The sequence below is a fragment of the Hyperolius riggenbachi genome, chromosome 4, assembly GCF_040937935.1.
Source record: "Hyperolius riggenbachi isolate aHypRig1 chromosome 4, aHypRig1.pri, whole genome shotgun sequence".
In the NCBI taxonomy this organism is placed as follows: Eukaryota; Metazoa; Chordata; class Amphibia; order Anura; family Hyperoliidae; genus Hyperolius; species Hyperolius riggenbachi.
The window spans coordinates 299,529,547-299,553,527 of NC_090649.1; the positions used below are offsets into that span (position 1 = coordinate 299,529,547).

General features: G+C 40.0%; 1 protein-coding gene across 3 annotated transcripts in view; it reads left to right on the plus strand.

Annotated features, from left to right (window-relative positions):
• TMEM200A (transmembrane protein 200A) overlaps positions 1-23,981 on the plus strand; it is a 205,724-nt gene that overhangs the window by 179,753 nt on the left and 1,990 nt on the right. For 2 of the 3 annotated variants that reach the window (XM_068231542.1, XM_068231541.1), the window contains one exon: positions 3,335-11,086. In XM_068231542.1, coding sequence (XP_068087643.1) covers positions 3,351-4,808 — 1,458 coding nt within the window. In that variant the 5' untranslated portion in view covers positions 3,335-3,350 and the 3' untranslated portion in view covers positions 4,809-11,086. Of the gene's footprint in view, positions 1-3,334; positions 11,087-23,981 lie in introns of those variants that run through there. The other variant, XM_068231543.1, reaches the window with a different exon arrangement.

Here is a 23,981-nt window from a genome sequence, read left to right on the forward strand (position 1 = left end):
GCTATGACATTGTGGGAATAACCGAGACATGGATGGATGCAAGCCATGACTGTATAGCTAATTTAAAAGGATGCAATGTGTTTAGGAGGGATAGAACAGGGAAAAAAGGTTGGAGGGGTTTGTCTCTTTGTTAAGAATTTTCTTACAGCTGTCCTCAACGATGAGATGTAGGAAGATTGCGAAGATGTGGAGTCCGTTTGGGAAAATATTCATGGTGGAAATAAAAGTTGACAATTGTTTATTGGGGTATGCTACAGGCCACCTCTTATTAATGAAGCTGCAGAACTGCAATTACTACAGCAGATTGAAAAAGCTGCAAGTAAAAATGAGGTCATAATTATGGGCGACTGCAACTTTCCAGACATTGACTGGAGTATTGAGGCTACCCATTCTGGTAAAAGCAGCAGATTTCTGGCAGCACTACAGGACAATTACTTGACTCAAATGGTAACTGAACCAACTAGGGGGAATGCGTTACTGGATCTGATCATTTCTAATAGACCAGATAATGTATCAAATGTGCAGGTTCAAGAGCATTTGGTAAATAGTGATCACAACATGATAACGTTTGATCTGGTGACTGATAGGCCACGGGGCAGCGGGACCACTAAAACTATGAATTTTAAAAAAGCAAAGTTCAATCAAATTAGGTAGGCACTAAGTTTGGTGAACTGGGATAATGTATTACAAGGGGAGGACACTGAAGGGAAATGGCAAGCTTTTAAACTTATACTCAATCAATATTGTAGTATGTATATCCCATATGGAAACAAAATATCTAGGAATAAAAAAAAGGCCTCTATGGATGAATAGAAAGGTTAAAGATAAAATGAAGAGGAAAAAGAATGCCTATAAGGTCTTAAAACAGGAGGGGACCGAGGCTGCATTAAGCAATTATAAGGTATGCAATAAAAATTGTAAAAAAAGAAATTAGGCAGGCAAAGATTGAAGCTGAAAATCAAATCGCTAGGGATATCAAATCTAACCCAAAAAAGTTTTACAAGTACATTAACTCTAAAAAAAGAAAGGTTGACTGTATAGGACTCCCAAAGGATGAGGGTGGGAACTCAATGGTGGATGACCAAGGTAAGGCAGAGTTATTAAATGCTTTCTTTGCTTCAGTCTTAACAAAAGAAACAGCACTGTTGCAAATTACAGAGGCGGAAGAGTCTCAATCTTCTAACTGTAATATTAAATACTTAACGCAGGAAGAAGTGAAGGCAAGACTAAATAAATTAAAAATAAACAAGGCACCTGGCCCGGATGGCATGCATCCTCGGGTCCTAAGGGAATTAAGTTCAGTTATAGATAAACCCATTTATCTTATCTTTTGTGACTCTCTTTCAACTGGCAGAGTCCCAGTGGATTGGCGTGCAGCCCACATTTTCCCATTATTTAAGAAGGGCAAAAAATTAGATCCAGGAAATTATAGACCTGTAAGCTTAACATCAGTTGTATGCAAACTATTTGAGGGGTTACTAAGAGATACTATACATGACTTCATGGTATAAAATAATCTTATTTCTCAGCATCAACATGGGTTTACTAAAGACAGGTCCTGTTTGACTAACATACTCAGCTTTTATGAGGTAGTGAATGCTAATATGGATATTGGGAATGCTGTAGATGTGATATACTTGGACTTTGCAAAGGCCTTTGACACTGTTCCCCACAAAAGTATGGTGCAAAAGTTGAGGATGCAAGGACTGGGGAAGAGTCTGTGTGCATGGATAGGGAACTGGCTAATGGACAGAAAACAAAGAGTTGTGGTCAATGGATCGTACTCAAAATAGGAGACTGTTAGCAGTGGGGTCCCACAGGGGTCTGTTCTGGGTCCAGTGCTCTTCAATTTATTTATTAATGACCTAGTAGATGCAGTAGTGAGCAATGTTGCTATTTTTGCAGATGATACAAAATTGTGCAGAATCATCAACTCTCAGGAAGATAGTGTCATATTGCAACAGGATCTGGATAGGATGGCTATATGGGCACATACATGGCAGATGAAATTCAATGTTGACAAATGTAAAGTCATGCATTTTGGACGTACTAATGGTCTAGCACCATACAAAATAAATGGGATACAGTTGGGGACATCAAACTTGGAGAAGGACTTAGGAGTACTCATTGACAACAAGTTAAATAATCGTACTCAATGCCAAGCCGCTGTAGCTAAAGCTAACAAAATTTTGGGATGCATTAAAAGGGAAATAAAAACTCGAGATGCTAGCATAATATTGCCCCTGTTTAACTCTCTAGTAAGGCCACATCTGGAATATGGAAATCTGGAATATGGAATTCAGTTCTGGGCACAACATTACAAAAAAGATATTGCAGTTTTAGAGCAGGTGCAGAGACGAGCAACAAAATTGATACGTGGGATGGAAGGTCTCACTTATCAAGAAAGGTTAGATAAACTGGGTTTATTTAGTCTAGAGAAAAGATGCCTTAGAGGGGATCTAATTAACATGTATAAATACATGAGAGGGCAATATAATAGCTTGACGAATGAGCTTTTTGTCCCTAGGCCTTCTCAAAGGACTAGAGGACATGATCTGCGCATGGAGGAAAAACGTTTTAGCCATTTATTTAGGAAGAAAGGGTTCTTTACAGTAAGAGTGATTAAGATGTGGAATGCATTGCCACAGGAAGTCGTTATGGCAAACTCTATACCTGCATTTAAAGGGGGCTTAGATGCTTTCCTTGCATTAAAAAACATCGATGGCTACAATTACTAGGTAATGCCTAATGATGATGATCCAGGGATTTTATCTGATTGTCATCTGGAGTCGGGAAGGAATTTTTCCCTTTTGGGGCTAATTGGACCATGCCTTGTAAGGGTTTTTTCGCCTTCCTCTGGATCAACAGGGATATGTGAGGGAGCAGGCTGGCGTTGTACTTTATACTGGTTGAACTCAATGGACGTATGTCTTTTTTCAACCAAAATAACTATGTAACTATGTAACTATGAAATTGTATTGAAAATTAAAATTATGAAAATTATGTTACAATACCATGTTTATCTAGCAGCTTTAAGTCTGCTGCATATTCATAAAATAAATGCAAAGACCACTGAAATGGATATATAGCTTGTAAACATATATCCTTAAAGGCATCACAATGCACCTAATATTTAAATCTGAACAAAATCCCAACCATTAAAAATGGATTTGACTCCATTTGCCAGCATTTATAAGTATTTGCATGCATAATTGATATTTTTCTCGGTCTTGCATTTATTTATGTTAAATTATGTTTATTGCTTTAGTGATTGCATACAGTTTCAATGGCTAAGAAAGACTTACATTTTTGTTTAAATCTTCTTCATTTTCAGGCTATAACACGGAACTATGATAGCAACAGGAGGCGTGATAACAGGACTGGCAGCCTTAAAGCGGCAAGATTCAGCCAGATCCCAGCACCTTCTTTCCCGGCCTACGTCCCCACCACCTGAGAAGAAGCCTGTCAGACGTCGGCCAAGAGCAGATGTAGTCATTGTCAGAGGGAAAATTCGACTGTACTCACCTTCTGGATTCTTTCTTATCCTGGGAATCTTGGTATCTGTAGCAGGAATTGCTATGGCAGTGCTGGGTTACTGGCCTCAGAAAGAAACATTTTTAACGCCTGAGCTTGCTTTAGAGGTTAACAAAACAGAAATACTGAGAGAAACTGGGATGATGGTAAAATTTATTGAACAACATTTACATTCAGAGAAAATGAAAATGTTAGGTCCTTTCACAATGGGCATTGGTATATTTATTTTTATTTGTGCTAATGCCATACTTCATGAAAATCGAGATAAGGAGACAAAAGTCATTCACATGAGAGATATATATTCAACTGTTATAGATGTCCATAGTATGAGGATCAAAGAACAGAAGCACCTTAATGGAACTTTCTCAGGCTTGTGTGGGGAAATTGAGTACCGTCATTCAGACAATCCTTGTGCATCCAAACTTGCTGCCAATACCATTGCATCATTTCCTGGAAGTTACAGAAGCTCCAGTTCTATTGATGATGAAGAAAGTTTTCCTCGAGAGAACAAAAGCTTTACAAATCTTCTGCCTCCCCTTCTTATGGAGCGCTCTGGCTCTGTCTTTGGCCTTCACAGCTATCCAAACAGGACAGATGACAGAAATAGTAGCTCCAAAAAATGTGAGACTAAGTCTATAGTGTCATCATCTATCAATGCTTTTACATTGCCTGTAATAAAACTGAATAACTGTGTTATTGATGAACCTGATATTGATAATATTACAGAAGACTCAGAAATTAGCAGTAGCAGACCAAGAAATGTATCAATGGATTCACTAGTGGTACCTATTCCAGATGATGGAGGCAGACCGTACAAGTCTGCCAATGTACCTTTATCACGTAGCTTCTCTATTATGGAACCACTAAGGAGTGACTCTTCCTTAACTCCTTCACTAAGTAATGGTAAGCTTTTATCCCCAGGTGCTGCTCCAAAACAGTTTGGATCGAACACATCTTTGAACATTTTATCTTCACATTCCAAATCTTTAGACTTAGACAGAGGACCTTCTACACTTACAGTTCAAGGTGAACAAAGGAAGCACCCAAGTTGGCCTAGGCTTGACCGCAGTAATAGCAAGGGATATATGAAACTTGAGAATAAAGAAGATCCAATAGATAGTCTAATTGTGCCCCAGGCACCACCAGCCAAGAAAGACTACACCAATAAGGAGAAGCTTTTAATGATTTCAAGGTCACATAATAACTTAAGTTTTGAACATGATGAATTTTTAAATACTAACCTCAAGAGGGGTACGTCAGAAACAAGATTTTAAATTTTATCTATTCTTGTAATTTGTAAATCTGAACTCTAAACGTTTCTGTTGTTTTGATAGAGCTTATTGTACTTGTTTTTGTTCTCTGTCCGGGAGCAGGAAATTGTCAGCTAGATATGGAGATGCAAGGTTGGTCTCCATAATTTCTTTGTTGTATTAGCAGCATGGCAAATTATAAATTATCATGAGTCCATGGATTATCAGTGATGCATTTAGCTATTCCCATTGTGATAGGAAGACTTTTTCTGCCTTTATATACAGCCTTGATATTCCTTAATATATAATGTAAAAACAGTAACTTCATTTTCTTTTCTTCTTTTTTTTTTTTTTTCAGCACCACAAGAATTAGAAGTGTACATTTTTCCCCTTGCCAAAATTCACAATAGTTCTGTAGATGCTATTTTACACTTGCTCCATGAGTACATGTTCACTTCAACAGCCCAACTTGCTTCTATCTACTTTGACTGCAACCTGAGTAGAAGTAAGAAAGTCTCTGCCACATGCTGCTTTTAGGGTTCATTGGACCACATTGAGAAGTGCTCTTGTGCTACATGCTGCTGATGGAGGGGTTGATCTGAGACAGGGAAACTGTTGCCCCAAACAGTCATTCATAATACGTCCTTCAATAAGCAAGTCCATTGCATAAGACTTACTAGTGTCATAGGTATGCCAAATGAACCAAGCTGTTCCAGTCCCAGTTAAACCTGATGTATCCATTCTTTACTCATAATAAACAAGTTGGCATAGTGCAACAGTCTGTAATCTTGGGTGGATCATGACAATCATTATGCTAATATATTTGGCTGGTTTAAAAAAAGCATTTGTAGTCAATTATACCAAGCTTCCCAGAAAGTCGGACATGTACAGTATGTGGATGTGAAACTCAGTATAGAATAACTAACAGTAACGCAAAATACATTTGAAAATACATCCTTGCATTAAATCATAGTTTCAGTGAAAAACATTGAGAGCTCACATATGAAAAAAAAAAATGAAAGACCCAAACATAAATTAAAGTAGCAATGTGTCAGACAGAAATAACGCTAAAACATGACACCATGAGGCATGCCTAACCTATACCATACAAACGTACATTGTGCTTTAAAATGTCAGATGCAGGGTTATTATACCTAATATCAGTAATAGAGTTAATGACATAGGTTCCAATAATTCACCACAAGAGTTCGCCAATAAATAGATGCTATAAGTGCCTAGGCACATTTCTCTCCTCCTTTGTAGGAAGTGCTTATCATTACCTAGTTCCAAATTCTGCCCCCATTTTTGGATGGGATGAACTTAGTGAATTGAGAACCCCTTGCTTTCCCCTTGCAAGCTAAACTAAACTTCAATCTGCAGTGTTTAAACAGAAAATGTGGCCTCAAACACTTGATCTCATGGGACAATAACCGAACACATGGCAAAAAAGTGGCTAGTGCACTGCAACGCAAGCTAAATGGTGTAAAGTAGTTAGGATTAGTGTAAGCTTCAGCCGTACTTTCAGAAAACTTGAACTGTTGAATATGGTTGCCGACATCTTTATTTACCATAAAAATGCCATAGTGATGAGTTTTGTGCACCAAAAGTTTCCAGCTAATATAGTAGCTGTGATCACATTTGCACTCATCTGCAATAACATTTTTCTCCTGAGTTTTCTTCTAAGGGATTTGTTCACAACTTGTCATTAAAATGCCTTTTAAACCACCAGATACAGAGAAATACTTAATATATTTTTTTCACCTACTTTTTGGTATTTTTTCAATTGCAAAATTCTGAAAAGCTATTTTAAAGAAAATATGAAAAATTATCTCCTAGGAGAACATTCAGGAGAAAAAAGATAATTAAAGAAAGATGAAATAGTAATACATATTTGATATGTACTGTATACAGTATTTTTTACCCAGCAGGTGGAGCTCAAGAGCAAAGGTAAACAGCAGAGCCACATTGCCTGGAAGGATAGCAATTAATATTACATTGGTCAAATCTGGCCATAAAATTCTTAACTTGGATGATAAAGAGGGGGAATGATGATTTAGTCCTCTTGTACAATGCAATGTTAGGAGATCTTTTCAGCAGAAGTAAAGTAAGAAGCGTTACTACCTATAAAGATTTTGGTTGTAGCAGAAAGTGGAGTTCCAAATAAATATGAATTATTTATAGGTAATATTTCATATACACCTACTCACCCTTATCGCAAGCATATATCATGCCCATGTATCCTTGGCTTTCAATAACATTAAACTACTTCTGCTTTATTTTTATTTTATTTTTATTTTTTTGCTTGCACTGGCAGTTATTCTTCATAAAACAGTAACACTAAGGGCCCATTCACACTTGAGCGTTTTGCCAGTGATTTCGGCAAAACGCTCAAACGCTAGCGCTTTTGAAAGCGCTAGTGTAATAAAAGTCTATGGGCCCTTTCTTACTTGGGCGATTTGCGCTAATCGCCTCAAATCGTCCAAAATCGCGAAACGCAAACGCGTAGCCTGCACCATTTTCAGGCGATTTCCCCAGTGATTGCATCTCAGTGCTATAGAAGCGCTAAACGCGATCGCGGAAAAATCGCTGCACTGTCCAGTCCAGGAAAAATCACTCCCGCTAAACGCCGGCAAAAATCGCTGACGTTTTGCGTTTCTAAGTGTGAATGGGCCCTAACACTAAAAGCAAGTCCATCATTATAAATTCAATAATGTCATTATAATTAACACAGAAACTAATACTTGCATTTTTACCAAGTGATGAATAGTAGTAATAAGACCATTTTCATTTGGCCATTATTTTCAAAAATGTCTTGTTTTTACACAGATGAGAATATTCAACACATGGGCATGACTGAAGGAAAATGTATGGGCAAGCATGCAGACACACATTTTCATTAAAGTCTATAGACTTGAGAAATATTTTCACACAGATGAGTAAAGGCCCAAACATTTAAAGGTGGGCAATTAAAAATGCTTTTTCACCAAATGCATTGAGATTAAGGGGCATGAGAAAACACATTTTTGAGAAAGTTAAATCTCTTTTTACAAAAATATGGAGTCGTGTGAAAATGCAAACTTCATGCAAAAATCAAACTCATCCCTAATGAATAGGCTTTCATGCAGGCTTGAGAAGGACACTCATACAGGTGCATCATCATAGATCGTCCCTGAAAGCCAGTGCCCATGCTAAACCCTTGCTGTCAAAACATCACTTGTAACACTTATAATTCAAGCTTCAAAGGAATTATCTCATTTGAGATAATGTACAGTGCTGTGCAATATGTTGGCGCTTGGCGTACAAATACAATAAATAAATTTGAGATAGTGCACTGCTTTTGACCTCAGCTGGCAGAACTCATTGTGCTGTAAATTCTTGGAATGCTTTGATGTCTCTCTGCTAGCAGAGGATATAGAAACCGAAAGCAGAAGTCCTCTGTTATTGCCTCACACTGCCCCCTAGTGACAAGTGGCCATAAAGACACATTACAGTAGTAATAATTAGTATCAAGGAAATGTAGGTAAGAAGTTAGAACACAATTGGCCTGATGCACTTGCAAGCCTCTATATAAATTGGCTGATAAAGGGTTAATAAATCTTCTGGGTACACACATCAGTTATGCTATTGCCAAATGTCAAAATCCAATCCACCCACACCATAATGAACCAGTTCCCTCTATATCAGCTTTAAATCAAGCATAGGCTTATTATTCAGGAGTTTCTTACTCTTGATAATAGTACCTTTCACTGGAAGTTTGTTATAAAAACTGAGAATGTTACATCTTATTGCCCATGCCCAGAGCCAGGACAAGGTCCTCCGGTACCTAAGGCTGAGACACCAAAGTGCACCCGCCATCCCTCCCACCCCAGCCGCCACACGCTGATTTCTGTTAGAGTAAGAGGCGTCCCAGGGCCCCCAGTTAAAAAAAACACTTTAATCTCTAGCTATCTGGCTTGCAGTCACTACCATGTATCCCCTTTTCTTATTTCTCTTTGCTTCAAACACAATAGGGGAATGATAGCTGGGTGGGTTGTGTGCCCCCTCCTACACTGTGCCCTGAGGCTGGAGCCTCTCTCACCTCTGCCTCCCTCCGGCCTTGCCCATGCCATAGGGTCTCATAGAAAAATCATTATTGGACTTTCTCACTTGCTTGTTTAGGGAAACCCCAGGACAACACTGGTAGCTTTGCAAAATAATCAATAACATCTCCACAAAATGATCTTCCATTTCCTACTGCAGTTAGCAAAATATATTTCTCAGCAGCAATACTCTGTTTGGAGTATTGTTGCCATGATATTGTCCTGAAATGCTCTCTTTGCTGTGGGAGTAATTAACTGTTTAATCATTTTCATAACTTGCGCTAATCCAATTACTTGCAGCAAACTAACTGCCCCTCCTAACTTGCACTCCTAACTGCCAGATCTTGTTAGAAGCACTGTCAAATGACCAGGGCTAGATTTACCATAAGGCACTGTAGGCATGTGCCTACAGGCACCCGATGATGGAAAGACGGCTCACTTCCCTCCCCGAGTGCCTTTCTCCCTCCTTCCCTATACACAGTGTAAATGAGAGGTTACTCATCCAGCTCTCGGCATTCCACTGATGTGATCTCCATTCAGTCAGGGGCAGAACTAGCTACTTAATACTGAGGTTCCTCTAGCTATCTAATATTTGGAGACACCTCTAGCTACTTAATATTGAGGGTATTTCTGGCTACCTACCACTAAGGGACACCTATGATGGGCCAGCTTACTTGAGGTGCAGTTTGGTGGGGATTTATAGGTTCATGGAGGCAGGGGCGTAGCTAAGGAGCTGTGAGCCCCGATGCAAATTTTACATTTGGGCCCCCAAGCACTCTATACATAACAATTGATACGGTGCACCAAAACCTGCCAATGGCAACTACAGTGTCAGTGGTGCAAGCAGGGAATAGGGAGCAGTTTGTTAATGATTACCACTATTCAAAGCATCTATAGAAGTTATTGTTACGAGGACAGGAACAATAGAGAGCTTATACTGTGATTGAGGGTCAAGTGCGGTCGCAACCTCTGCACCCACTATTGCCATGCCCCTGCATGGAGGGCAGAGTCTAAGGTGCCTGGAATCCTGTGCCTATAGGCTCCTGCATGGTAAATCCAGGCCTGCAAATGACTGTGTTATATATGCATATAAAACAATCAAGAAATCAAGATGAAATAATGCATGTAAAACAATCAAGTAATCAAGATGAAATAATGTTTGCCATAAATCCTTACTATGTGTAGAGGTAAACTGTATTTTTCTCTTAACAAAAATTGGAATTTCCCCTGAAAGGAAACCCGTCACAGTGTGTCATTATATGAACTGGTACTGTTCAGCTGCTATGACAATGACTTTTGTCTCTGCAGGGCAGATGTTTTTCTTGCATTTTTACACATAAATTGTACAATGGGCAGATATGTTCCATTTTCCCATTACTATTAGAGGACGGTCATGTAAATGTTGTAGCAGGATTGTATGGAAGGAACACAGAAAGCTTTGTTTAGTGACAGCTATCAGAAAGGAAGAGGCACTGTTACCTATGGGGATCCTGGTGCCATAATGGACAGCACTTTTGTCTTGCGCTACAGTTCCAGGTTTGAGTCTTGACCAGGGCACTGTCTATATGAGTATATATGTATATATGTTCTCTAAGTGCTTGTGTGGTTTCCCCTGGTTTCCATCCACATCCCATAAACACACTGCTAAATTAAGTGGTTTCCTCCTACTAATGTATAATATCCCCTCTATGGTAGGGACAATATTAAAATACAACAGTGGTAGGGATTAGATTGTGAGCTCCTATGAGTGACAGTTAGTGACATGAGTTACTGTATATACCATGTAATAGTGCTGAGGAAAATGTCAGTGCTATATAAATACATAACAATACTAATAATTGTAAAATAGTAAAAATACTGAGTTGGGGAGTAATATTGCTCTCTTGGAAGTGTCCAGCTGTACATTTAGCTGAAATGTTGGAAGACTCTAAATAACAACAGCCATAATAATTAACATAAATGTTGCCAGACTGAAGAGTGTAGTTATAGTGGATGAGCATTTAGAGTTCCACACTGAGAATAACGCTTTGTGATCTAGCAAGCTCCACCCAAAACCAAAAGCCCCCGATGTCTAAATGGTCTGTCTCCATAGTTTCCTGGCAACTCTGGATCACTACATCTTGTCCTCCACATCCTTTGTATGCATCTCTCATCTGAAGGGTGCTATTAGCTTGAACAGTACTTCCTAAACTATGGGCTTGATTCACTAAACCGTGATAACTCATATCAAGTCTGTTTTCGCACGCATTATTGCATTTGCTCGTGATTGCGAATTTAAACGAATTTGAGCAAATTCGCGATTGCGTGCAAATGCGAAAATGTGCGCGAAAACGGCCATGATATGAGTTATCCCGGTTTAGTGAATTAAGCCCTATGTGTTGACCAACCAAAATAGACAAAAACAGTGTAGCATGTAAAACTACAATGCCCCGTACAATAAAGAGAAACTCCAACCAAGAATTGAACTTTATCCCAAACAGTAGCTGATACCCCCTTTTACATAAGAAATCTATTCCTTTTCACAACCATCAGGGGGCGCTGTATGGCTGATATTGTGGTGAAACCCCTCCCACAAAGAAATTCTGCGTACGTACTCTTGGCAGTTTCTTGTCTGTGAACCCTGTTGCATTGTGGGAAATACCTGTTTGCAGCGGTTTCCAACTGCCAAAACAGCAAGCAGCAGCTACATCACTTGCCAGCAGTAAAAATGTCACCATGTGATAAATGTCAGAATATAAATCAGGGATTTAAAATATTTTACAATGGGCAAACACTAAATCATTTGTACATAATTATTGTAAAAATGAAGCACTTTTTTATTACATTATTTTCACTGGAGTTCCGCTTTAAGCTGCACTTACGGAAGTAAGATTTATTTGCATGTAAAAATACAGTTGAAGCATTTACAAAAACCTGCTGAAACAGGGTTGTTTTTTTTGTTTGTTTGTTTTTTTTACATGTGAATAAATCTTACTTCCGTTAGTGCAACTTAGGCCTTTTTCACACTAGAGGCTGTGGTAGAAAAGGCTAAAACGCTGCCTTTTGCTGTCAGCGTTTTGGTGCATTTTAAAGATGTTTTTATGCTTTTCAACGCCAATACATAGCGTTTTCAAAGCGTTTTACAGCTCTGAAAACGTCTTTTTTATTTTATTGAATTCTGTAGATTTTTTTTCAGCGGTGAAACGTTTTAAAAAAGCTGTAATTCACGTTTTCCATTGACTATCATTGATATGCGAAGCGCTGCGTTCGGCCCTGAAAAAGCGCAGGGGAGCTTTAAAACGCAACGCTCAAAACGCGGTGTTAAGTGTGAAAGGTAAAATGAAAGTCTATGGACTTTCATTTTACCATGAAAAAAACTATGGCCGTGGTGGTAAACCGCCAAAAAGGCCTCTAGTGTGAAAGAGCCCTTAGTGTGTTGTGTGTCAAATAAACTATGCAAATCTGATAAAAATCCTTATAGGCGCTATAAAAAAATAACTTTAGTTAATTATTTTAAAACCAGGCTACAACATGTAAATCAATCATCACACTATCATTCTGTTATGCTTCTATCATCAAGCTTGAGGGCTATAGATTTATTTATACTGTATGTCTAAATGATCCCAGTGGTACTTGCTGTTGCATCTACATAACCCATAAGCTGGAGACCCAAAGACTCCCAACACATACTACACCGCCCCTTAACTCCCAAAACACAGTAAATAAAGGCAGCACTATACATCAATTCCATTGACCCTAAACCCACCATGTTTCACCTCTCTAAAGGAGGCTTCATCATCATCAGCTGTGGAAATACATTGCCAAAACAAACATATATCTATTGTATCAAATAAGATGTGTCTATTCCAAAGTTTTGAGTTACCCCCTGGTCTGGTTATAAGAACCAACAGATCGTACACCCCCAAGTGTGACAACACAACCCTGGAAATATGCTTTTAGTAGTGTTGATTTATACTTTGCAGCCTGGTTTTGAAAGTTATGTTTTATATCATTTGTAGGGATTTTTTTCTGGTTGTGCTACTTTGTGTGTATGAATTCCCATAGCATTGTCAGAACCCTATGTTTTGTGTTTTTAGCGCTCTAACTTTCACAAATTATTGAGCTTCCTGTGCTCCAAGACAGCAAAGCAGTTCACACTTTCCTATGGTGGTAAAATTATTTTCCACATTGTTTGCCACAATATTTTTCATACTGGGTTTGTCCACGTGAATTTGTAATTCTTGTTTTACTAGCAAAAGCAGAAATGTATTGTATTATCACTCTTACAAAAATATTGTTCAGATTCAAGTGTTATTAAGGTTATAAAATTATAAAACGTTAAAATGTAAAGCATTGTTAAAACCTTATTTGCTGCAAGTAGCCCATAAACCACAACCCAAATCTAACCCTAGCCTTAATCTTGTTCTAACCTCTAAAGCCGGAATCCAAAGCCCTTATGCTTCTGTTTTATTCTCTAGTCCATATAGTAACTGGACATGAGATAATAAAGAAAAATGTCTACTGCACTCTTCTTACTGTTTGTATTACACTGTGATTGTTTTCTAAATGGTTGCTATTTATTTTTGTTCCTTTCCTTTTCCCTGTTTGTATTGTTTGTGTTCTATTTTCAGGTATTATATAATCAGCATGGGTAGAGCTTGAACTGAGCTTGCCAAAGGTTAACCTCTCAAAAAAGATATATCATAAATAAAGTCTATAATTCAGTCCTATCCGCTGTAATAAACACATGTAATTTCAATCATGTGTACATATAAAAAAACATATATTTATGAAGAGTACCCAATCTTGTTTTCTATACATGCTACTGTCATTTTATCTATCTTTTGAAATGTCTTATAATTGTTTATACATTAGAAGTGTTTATATTGATACAATGTGTAAATAATATTTTTTTCTACAAAGAGAAATTACATATTGTGGCCATATTAATAATGATATTAATAATAAACATTCATTTGTTTGCTTCCTGCAAGCCAAAGATGTGTTCCCTTGAAATTGTAATCCTTCTATTACTTTCCTGGAGATAATCTTAGGAAAATAATCCTGTACTTAATAGTGTTCTATATATTCTGTTTCATACAGAGCTGCATAAATTAGATATGTTTAGGGAAACTTGAAGTGGAACTTTACTGAAAAATAGCACAAGGGGAAAAAATAAATCAAGGCATTGCAAAGTGAAAAGTCAAAAAATAGATAAAGATAGAACAGTAAATGATTGATAGTCGCTGTGTAATTCATTAAAGGGGCACTACAGCGAAAAACTGTAAAATGTAACATATGTGCAAACATAGAAAAATAAGAAGTACGTTTCTTCCAGAGTAAAATGAGCCATAAATTACTTTTCTCCTATGTTGCTGTCACTTACAGTAGGCAGTAGAAATCTGACAGAAGTGACAGGTTTTGGACTAGTTCATCTCTTCATACGGGATTCTCAGCAAGGCTTTTATTCTTTATAAAGATATTCCCTAAAAAGGATTTAAACAATGATGCTGGCCAGCTTCCCTGCTCCCTACACAGTTTTTTGGCAGTTGGACAGAGCAACTGTCATTCAATAAGTGCTTTTGAAAGTAAATATATCCCTGAGAATCCCCTATAAAGAGATGGACTAGTCCAAAGCCTGCCACTTCTGTCAGATTTCTACAACCTACTGTAAGTGACAGCAACATAGGAGAAAAGTAAATTATGGCTAATTTTTCTCTGGAAATAATGTACTTCTTATTTGTGTACTTCTTATTTGTTCGTTTGCACATATTTTAAATTTTACAGTTTTTCGCTGTAGTGCCCTTTTAATGTTGTTTGATCCACCGTGGGCCTGTAGGCCAGCATCTTAACTGCAGGCAATCATGAAAAAAAATAGACAGCACAAACTGCCCTTATATTTCAACACAATAATTTAACTGGCATCCCACATGACTACCAGCATACTGCAATAATATTAATTGATATGGCAGATGCCAGACACCGGGACACCAGAGAAGTATAATAAACTTTATTTAAACAGAAAAAAACACAAATTAGAAGCGCTGTACAGTGTTTCCAAACTTTGGGAATTACAATCATCCTAGGAATCGCTGCACACAGTGCTTGTATGATTCCTAGTGGGTCCCTGCCCTTAATTTGACAAACAGAGTGTATTTCTTCATACTGAGACGTTTCCTCATTTCAGTATGGAAATCAATAGAATGTTCTACGTAGTGTCCTATGTGTGGAAATTCTGTCAGCTAAGATTGCAATCATAATGTCACTGAAAACATTATTGTGTGGATTTGCCATAATGTTTTTCTTCACATTACATTTTGTTCTTAGAGGAAAGTAAACAGATGTTTGCTGCAATGCTCTACACAATAATTACTTAAAAGCAGATCACTACGATAGTATTTTCAGTAAGTGTGTGGTTTATCCCGGATTTAAAGGGAGATTCCATTTTCGTTATAAAATTGGCATGAGTAGAGATGGGTGCTGATCAAGTCTTTACAGTTTAAAGGACCAATATCGCCAAAATTGTAAAATTCAAGAACATGTAAACACATACAAATAAGAAGTACATTTCTTTCAGAATAAAATGAGCCATACATTACTTTTCTTCTTTCTTGCTGTTGTGATGATCCGCTCAGCTGGCTGCACAGGCAGACAGCTGTTTGTCCATTCCTCTAGTCTGTGGACTGCAGGTCTCTGGAACAGAGACCTGTCTTTCCATTGCAAGTTTCTGGTCTGTTCTCTTGCTGGGGAATTTGCATATTTGAATTTGCATACCTGCCTTCTTTGATGACTTGCACTATAAGAGCTTTATGTTTCCCAGAAGGCTTTGCTGGTCATTTCCCTTCCATGGTCTGTTCCTGATGGACACTGCTGGAGTGTCAGCCATTGCTATCTAGTATAGTTAATTCCTGGGGGTTGCTTTAGGCTCCCCTTCTAGACCAGTCAGGTTGTATTATCTGTATTGCCTGTTTTGTCTTGTCTTGCCTGTTGCCATTGTCCTGTCCCAAAGGTGGTCGACAGGAAATGGTTCTGATCTCTGTTCTTGGAGTATAGCTGGTGCTGTCTTCTGGGATCGCGCTAGCTACTTTTCGCTAGCGCTGGGGATCCTTCTGTTCTGCTACTCTGTACCTGGATCGCGCTAGCCACTTTTTGCTAGTGCTGTGGATCCTATCTCTCGCTTGTCCCTGTTTTCGTGTGTCTGTCTTGTCCGCTACGCTTGCTGGAGGCTCGGTGAGGTAACCGTTAAGCAAGCGCTCGCGTCCTCTGTTTCATGTTTGTCTGTTAATGGTTAGTTAGGCGTGCTTGTCTCTATTGTGCTTATCACGTGGAGATCGCGCATAACCGCGTGCACGCGGTTAGCTAGCGTTTGTTGTTTTCCGTATCTCCTTATTGTATTATTTGCTGTGCCTTTGCTACCCTCGTATTCTATTCTGATCTGCCTTGTGTCACGTCTGGCGATCGCACCTCTCGCGATCGCGTTCCTATTTCATATCTGCTGTTGTGTGTGCGCGGTCGCGGGGTGGCGACTGGATTGGCGCACACACATCCAACCTGTCCCTTTGCTCAATCTCATTCGCAATCGCCTCTCTTGCGATTGCGTTCTGTGCTTCGTACAATTCCTGTCTGGCACTTGTGGAGGTACAGAGGATTAGTTCCTCTGCACTCCCCAGCGCCATCTGCCGACAGGAATTTCCCTCTACAGGTGCGTAGCACTTTTTGCTGGGTGCCTGCAAATATACGCTTGTGGAGGATTTCCGCCGTGTCAATGCACGCGTTGTGCACTGATCACGGAGAAAGTTCCACAATCGTTACAGCTGTCACTTACAGTAGGTAGTAGAAATCTGACAGAACCGACAGGTTTTGGACCAGCCCATCTCCTTATGGGGAATTCTCAGGGTTTTCTTTATTTTTAAAAGCACTTAGTGAAAGTCAGTTGCTCCATCCAACTGCTAAAAAAGTGTGCAGCAAGCAGGGAGGCTGGCCAGCATCTTTATATAAATTCTTTTCAAGGAGTGTCTTTCTAAAGAATAAAGGCCATGCTAAGAATCCCCCATGAAGAGATGGATTAAACCAAAACCTGTCGGTTCTGTCAGATTTCTACTATCTACTGTAATTGACAGCAGTAGTTCTGCGCCTGCGCAGTACAGCCCGGCGGACGTCCGATGACGTCAGCGCGCCGGTGTGGGACGCAGAAGTTCCGGGCCTTGGAGCGCAGAAGAGCCCGACCTGGCAGCCGGCCTGGCCAGGTCGGGTCAGCCACCGGAGACCACCGGGAGCCTGCGGAGCGGCGGCGAGGGCACCTCCTGCCTGCCACGGGCTGGAGGAAGCCCCAGGTAAGTGGAAATTGATTTTTATTTTTTAGCCACCCTCCCTGAACCTTCCCTTTAAGCAACAGTTTGACTCAAGTCTGACTGCAGAAAATCAGAAAAAAATGTCTATTGCAGAGAAAATTAACACATCCTCGTTTTGTGTAGGAATTGTAAGATCTGGCAACCTATCCGCCCACAAATCAGCTCCAATGCCCCAATCTACCTCCGTCGTCTTCACCTTGTGTGGCATGTCCCCGCTTGAACGGGAGGTGAGAGACACCTAGCCGACTTTGGTTACACCCAGGCCTTAAAGGTGCAAGGTATTGGAGCTGAATGCAGGGTGGGTATAGATAGATCAGCAACACCAAACAGGAGTGTCTAAGGCAGAGTCCAGTAACAGGCCAGGGTCATACATGGGTATCAGGAATATGAGGCACAGTGGGAAAGGCAATACGCAGGGTCAAGGCAGTCTGAGGTCATACACAGGTATCTGAGATTCAAGGTACAGAAGGATCAGGCAGAAGAATAGTCGAGAGTATCCGGGGTCAGTTCAGGCGGGAAACAGGGATGGTCAGGAATCAGGCAAAGGTCAAAATCCGAGTAATCCAACAGAGTAACAAGGTTACATCAAGGAAAACGCACCCACCAGCTACACTAGCCAACGCTATCACGGGCAACCTGTACAACTGACACAGCAGATGTATATAGCAGACATCCTCCAATCAGTGGCCGGCCACACACACACACACTTCACCAATCAGAGAGCAGGAAACCCCCAGCCTAAGTGTCAGCTGATAGATGAGTCAGCTGACACTAACCTATCGGCCTTTGGACGCGTATGACGGGAGCATGGACGCATGCGCCCATCGCTTAGCAACACAGGACGGACGCTTCTCCAGCCGCGTCCGTCCTTTCCCGGAGGGTGTTGTGATCCTGCTCCCGCTGCTAAGGATGCGAGAGAGGCGAAGCGCATGTGAGAGCTGCGCTGGACCGGAAGAGCCAGGAGATGGGGATACACTGGCGTAAGAGGACCCATCGCTGGATCCCGGAGGTGAGATCATTACAGGAATGGAACTGTACATACTTGTTTATCTCACCATTTCACGTCACTTCACGTACCCTTTAGTTTAATTTCAGGGGTTCACTGGAAATTGAGCAATGCCATGGAAAAACATATGGGAATAGTTGACACTTCTAAAATTCATGCAAAGCTGCCACACTGGGGGACTGAACTGTTAGCTTGTACTGTAAGTGTTTTTCCCCGTGTTTGAATTAAAGTTCTCTTACACAGCTCTCAGTTACATCTCTTCCCTGCAAAGCCCAGCCAGAACCTGTACTGTAAGATAGGAGAGCCACGCTCTTTTATGGAAGCAGAAGTGCTTTAACTGCAACTTAGGATTAAAACACTACTGTGAGTCCCCCTTTTGTCTGTCAAAGCAACATGTTATGCTAGGTACACACCATACAATTTTGTGTTAGATAAATGGTTCGATAGATAATTTCTGACATGTCCGATATTATTTCCGATCGTTTTTCTGGACGATTTCTCATAGAAGTGAATGGAAATAGATAAGAAAAGATAACAGAATCGAACCAGAAATCGATTGGAAAATCAAATCGGAAATCGATCGGATGGAAAACTGACCGAAAAAATGCATCGGGTGTACCCAGAATAACATCACTTAGATTGCACCAATTCTGAGAACCTGTGCTATCTCCTCCTGCTTCAGAAGGAAACTTCACCTCCTTTAGAAGTCTGACACAGCTCTGCATGATTTCTAGAAACCAGATAAGATTTTCCCTCAGACACTATTGATACATCTGCCCCACAAAATCTACTAAAATTGAATCATCATCGATTTTTGGCAAAACAGCCAGGTCACATACTTATTAATTCAGTACTGTTGCTTTTTAGATACCTTAATAGCAGGAGGGGCATGTCACAAAGCACAATTAAATGGGTGTGGGGGGGGGGGGAGATCTGGGATATGCTTGCTAGGGCAGTTGCTTCCCACTGGTGAGTTAGCAAACATTTGGGGGAGGTCAGGTGATCAATAAAGTGCAGTAGGAGGGAATCAAGGGTCCTGTAAGGCTTCGTGGAGCTGGGAGGAGACCCAGGTAAGTAAATTAGAAAAGTTTTTTTAACAGATTCATGTTAATAACTGGTACAGGACAGTTTGTTAATTAAACAACAGTCACACAGTTAATTAGAGATGGTCATTGGTCAATTAGCAGCTGATATCTCTGGCTTAAAGGGTACCAGGGTACCTAAAACAGTACCTCAAAACGCTTGTGCAATGATTCCCTATGAGAGAGTTCACAGCTGAGCGGTTTGTTTGCGATCCACTCAGCAAAGCGGTGCCTGTACCATTTTGAGGGGATTTTGCTTCAATGGAAGGCATAGGAAAAACTCAAAAAGCTCACAAAATCGCTTTGTGCAGCGATTGGGTGAGCATTTTTAAGAATTAATACATTGGCTATCATTCATAAAACTGTTGTCGGTAAAGTAAATCTATGCGGGAAAACACCGCTGGCAGAATTTTAGACTTCTGGCTGCTCATTCATAAAAATGTATCCAGGTGCGATAGCAGTGCGGAGATTCCCCGAACTAGGCTGTCGGTAGGCAGGCGGTAGGCTTGCGGAAGCACAGGAAGCTGCGGAGTTGATACATGTCTCTGTGTTGCGCTCTACTGCAGCTGCCTGGGAGGTCTATGTCTCCATTCACTTACATTGTTATCGCCACATCAGAGGGAGCGGTATTTCCCAACCTCATACCGCTTGCAGTGATCTTTATGAATTAACATTTTGTTACATTTGTTACGAAAATCACCGCACAAGGCGGTGATTTATCGTTCTGCTCGGTAGTGTCAGCTTTATGAATGCCGAACTTACCGAGTGGTCGGTAAAGTCAGCTGTTTTAAGCATTTCCACATGCGGAAATGCTATATGAATGATAGCCATTATATTTATTATTTTCCAGGTCAAAGAGTTCACTTCCTGACTTCCTGCGCCGGGAGGGGAAAAAAGCGCACAAAAACGCAAAACGCTTGCTTTTGCATTTTAGTTTTTAGGTGTGAATGAGGCCTAAATGTACATTTAACGCAACTCGGAACTGAACAGGATTATGCAAATATAAGATGCTTAAATATAGACTAATTGAATTCCACCTTGACAGAATTTGTTTGGGCCATTTTCAAGCACCATATATTTGCATAATCCTACATTAACCCAAAATCATTTGCATTACATTTACCATTCATACTCTCCCAAACTCTTGTAGCTGGGTATGTGAGGAGGGTTGAGAAATTGTGGCAAGCAGTACTTTTTCTTTCTGTGGAAGTTCCATGTACAGGTGAACGGTTAAGGCTCCTTCAGACAAATGGTTTACAGCAGTACACTTAAAGCACATCGGAAGTGGGTGTTAAAAAAGTTGACTTTTACTTACCTGGATCTTCTTCCTGCACCCTGTAGTCTTTGAGGACCCTCAGTGTCCTCAAGGTCCCCTCCGATGTGCCACTGTCACAACTAATTAAAGTCTTTGACCCAGCTGGGTTGCAGCTATGCTGCATGTGCCGTTCCAGTGACGAGCCTCCTCGATCACACTCTGATGGATGGCAGCATTCTCCCTGGTTCATAAATAATGTTGCCATACATTTGCTTTGTACTCTTGACAGAAGCATGATTGAGGAGGCACACAGCTGGAGTTGGAGATTTTAATTTGGGGTGACAGCGTCACAATGGTGGAGACCTAGTGGATTCTGAGGGGCTTCAAAGCTATGGGGGGCTGGAAGAATTCCCAAGTAAGTAAAAGTCAACTTTCTTATCCCAGTTCAGGTCTGATTGAATTGCTTGTCATCCACTCCTGTTCATTTGCGGGGCACTGATGGAATGCTTATACTGAGGGTGACCTCTGGATATCTAACATTTGAGGGGTGCACAAATGAGCCTTAATAATTTTTTTTTGGGGGGGGGGGGGGCATGAATTCTAGCTTCACCCCTACCCTTATATATTTACACTCTTGTTCCTCTTCAAAGACGACACAGCAAAGTGAATATTGGAACCATTAGATAAACATGGCCATAATATGTACTATGTAGAAGATAGAAACACCCATCCAAAAAGCAACACCAAACACATACACAAACAGACAATAGAACACCCTGACAAGGTCAACCTCCAGTCGGTACGGTGACTTGCAATTTTAATCTATTTTATTGTGCATGTGGAAGCAATTCCTGCTGTCATGCATTTTCACACAAGTTTATTGTGTAATTTTTTTTATATTCCGAGAGGCCCTGGCAGCTTTTTTTCCTCTAATTGAGTTAATAGAACAAGGCACAACAATATCTACTTAAAATGTTAAAGTGGTAGAAGGCAAGAGCAACACAGGCTGGATGCATGATTTGGGTAGAAGAATGTTAAAGCTGGACAGAGGTGAATTCAAAGGAATGATCATAATGAGCCAAAAGGTGCCCATGGAAGATACAATCTTGAGTTTTCAACTTCACCATATGTATGTGAAAGAAGTGTAAACTGATAGAATGTTCTTTTAACAAGTACTTAATGTAATCCCCTATATTACATAGTTGTGGTAAGATTGTACCATCAACATTGTATCATTGATGGAGCCCTAAAGACTGGAGAGATGAATTAGCTTATAAAACATTTCACAACTGAATAAATTACTGGTCAACCTCAAACCCTCAATTCATAAACCTCATAACTCAAAATGCCAACAAGGCTGGGGGTCACCCATGAAGGTATCACATCTTGTTTTTCAGTGTTTGTATACTGGTTGCTTATGGTGTGCTGATTCTACTAATTTTATATCCAGTTGAGATGTGCTGAAAAAATAATAAATAAGCACAAGTCTAAGCAACGCAGAGTTGATATAATCTGTCTAGAACTTGGTAAACCCATTCTATAGGCCAGTGTTTCTCAAACCTGTCCTTGTGACTCCCCAACGGTGCATGTTTTGCAGGCAACCTCACCTATGCACAGGTGGGGTAATTAGTGTCTCAGCTAGGTGGATTCCATGTAGCTGAGACACTAATTACCCCACCTGTGCATAGGTGAGGTTGTCGGCAAAACATGCAGCGTTGGGGATTCACAAGGACAGGTTTGAGAAACACTGCTATAGGCTACAAAAACCAACAAAATGGCAGCAGTGGACACCCACATGCGCTAGAGAATAAAAACAAAAAATCCACGTTTAAATATTTCTTGACACAATGTGCTTCTATTGAGCTAATCAGGAAAAATCTGTGACAATATATCTGAGCTCTTCCTTATCAAGGCAACTGAACCATGCATTGCTTACACACAGCGTCATAGTTATAAATTTAATAAATATCCCAGTAGCAGTGTGTATAGCATTCAGGGACCCCAAAAAACTGTACAGTTAAAGCGGAATATAACCCTGCATTTCAACTTTGCTCTAAAACATTATTTACAGCATATTATATGCAACCAGCATTTTTTTTTTTACTAGACTAGACTAGTATTGGAAGGGTTACACACAGAGCTTTAAAGTTCATGGAGAAAACTGCCGAAGTTTAGATAAATACATTTCAGTAAACAAAATGTAGCAAGTGGTGAATGTTACTCACTCTTTGGCTGTCCTCCAGCTCCTGCACAGTCAGAGAGAGTGAGTCACATTCCACAGTTGTTACATTTTGTTTTGCTTAAATGTATCTGTGTAAGCTTTGGATGCGGCAGCAGTTCTCTCCAGGAACTTTAAAGCTGTGTGTGTAACCCTTCTAATGCTGGTCTAGTAAAAAAAAAAAATGCTGGTTGCATATAATATGCTGTAAATAATGTTTTAGAGCAAAGTTGAAATGCAGGGTTATATTCCGCTTTAAGGATTTTAATATTTCTCATGTTGTCCATAAGCCACATTAAATGGCACTTTCTTGCAATAGTACACATTCCCCTCTTTTCTTAAAAAAATACAAAGTGTTGCCCAGATGTATTGTGGTTTTCGCATGTCATTTTGTTGTGTTTAGATGCTGAAGGGGCTCTGAAAAGGCAACAACTAACCTCCAGAATGAGACTTAAAAGGTATTTGGATTTTTAACATCATATCTGTTGTGTGCAGGAGGAGAAGGAACAGGAGGAGGGGTTGGTTTAAGGTGACCCATGCTGGGTATTTACATCCTCCACCATGTTTAAGAAATGGCAGACATGGCTGGCATAAGTGAGAAACAACACAAGTGACATAAACTCTTTGTTTGCATAAATTTTGTAACCACAAACACTCCTAAGTCATTAAAAAGTGCACTTTATTTTGTTTCAAATTGGTAACAATTACTTGTTGTGAGGTGACAAGTGACACACTGAAGTGAGGACTATCTCTATTTTAGCTGGATAGACTGCATAAAATTCTTCTTTTTTCAACTGATAAAACAAAATACTTCAGCGAGGAAGAGCATACATGACAACTAACATACCACTTGAAGGAGGGGCCTCTCTGGTTCAGGGGCCCCACTGCAATTGCAGCCCATGTATTCCCTATTGCTTCACCTCTGTGCACATACAATTTTGTTAGTGAATTGATGCCAAAATGCCTTGCTAAAGGTGTATATGTATATAGATAGGTGTGTGTGTGTGTGTGTGTGTGTGCGTGCGTGCGTGCGTGCGTGCGTGCGTGCATGCGTGCGTGTGTGTGTGTGTGTGTGTGTGTGTGTTTGTGTGTGTGTGACCGTGTGTGTGTGTAGCCATTTTTAGACCTTATGGGAGCAGCATTTCAGATTTTATGGTAATAATAGTAAATGTAACTTAACCCACACGTAAATCAAGTCGCCTGTGTGTGTGTTGAATAATAAAAAAA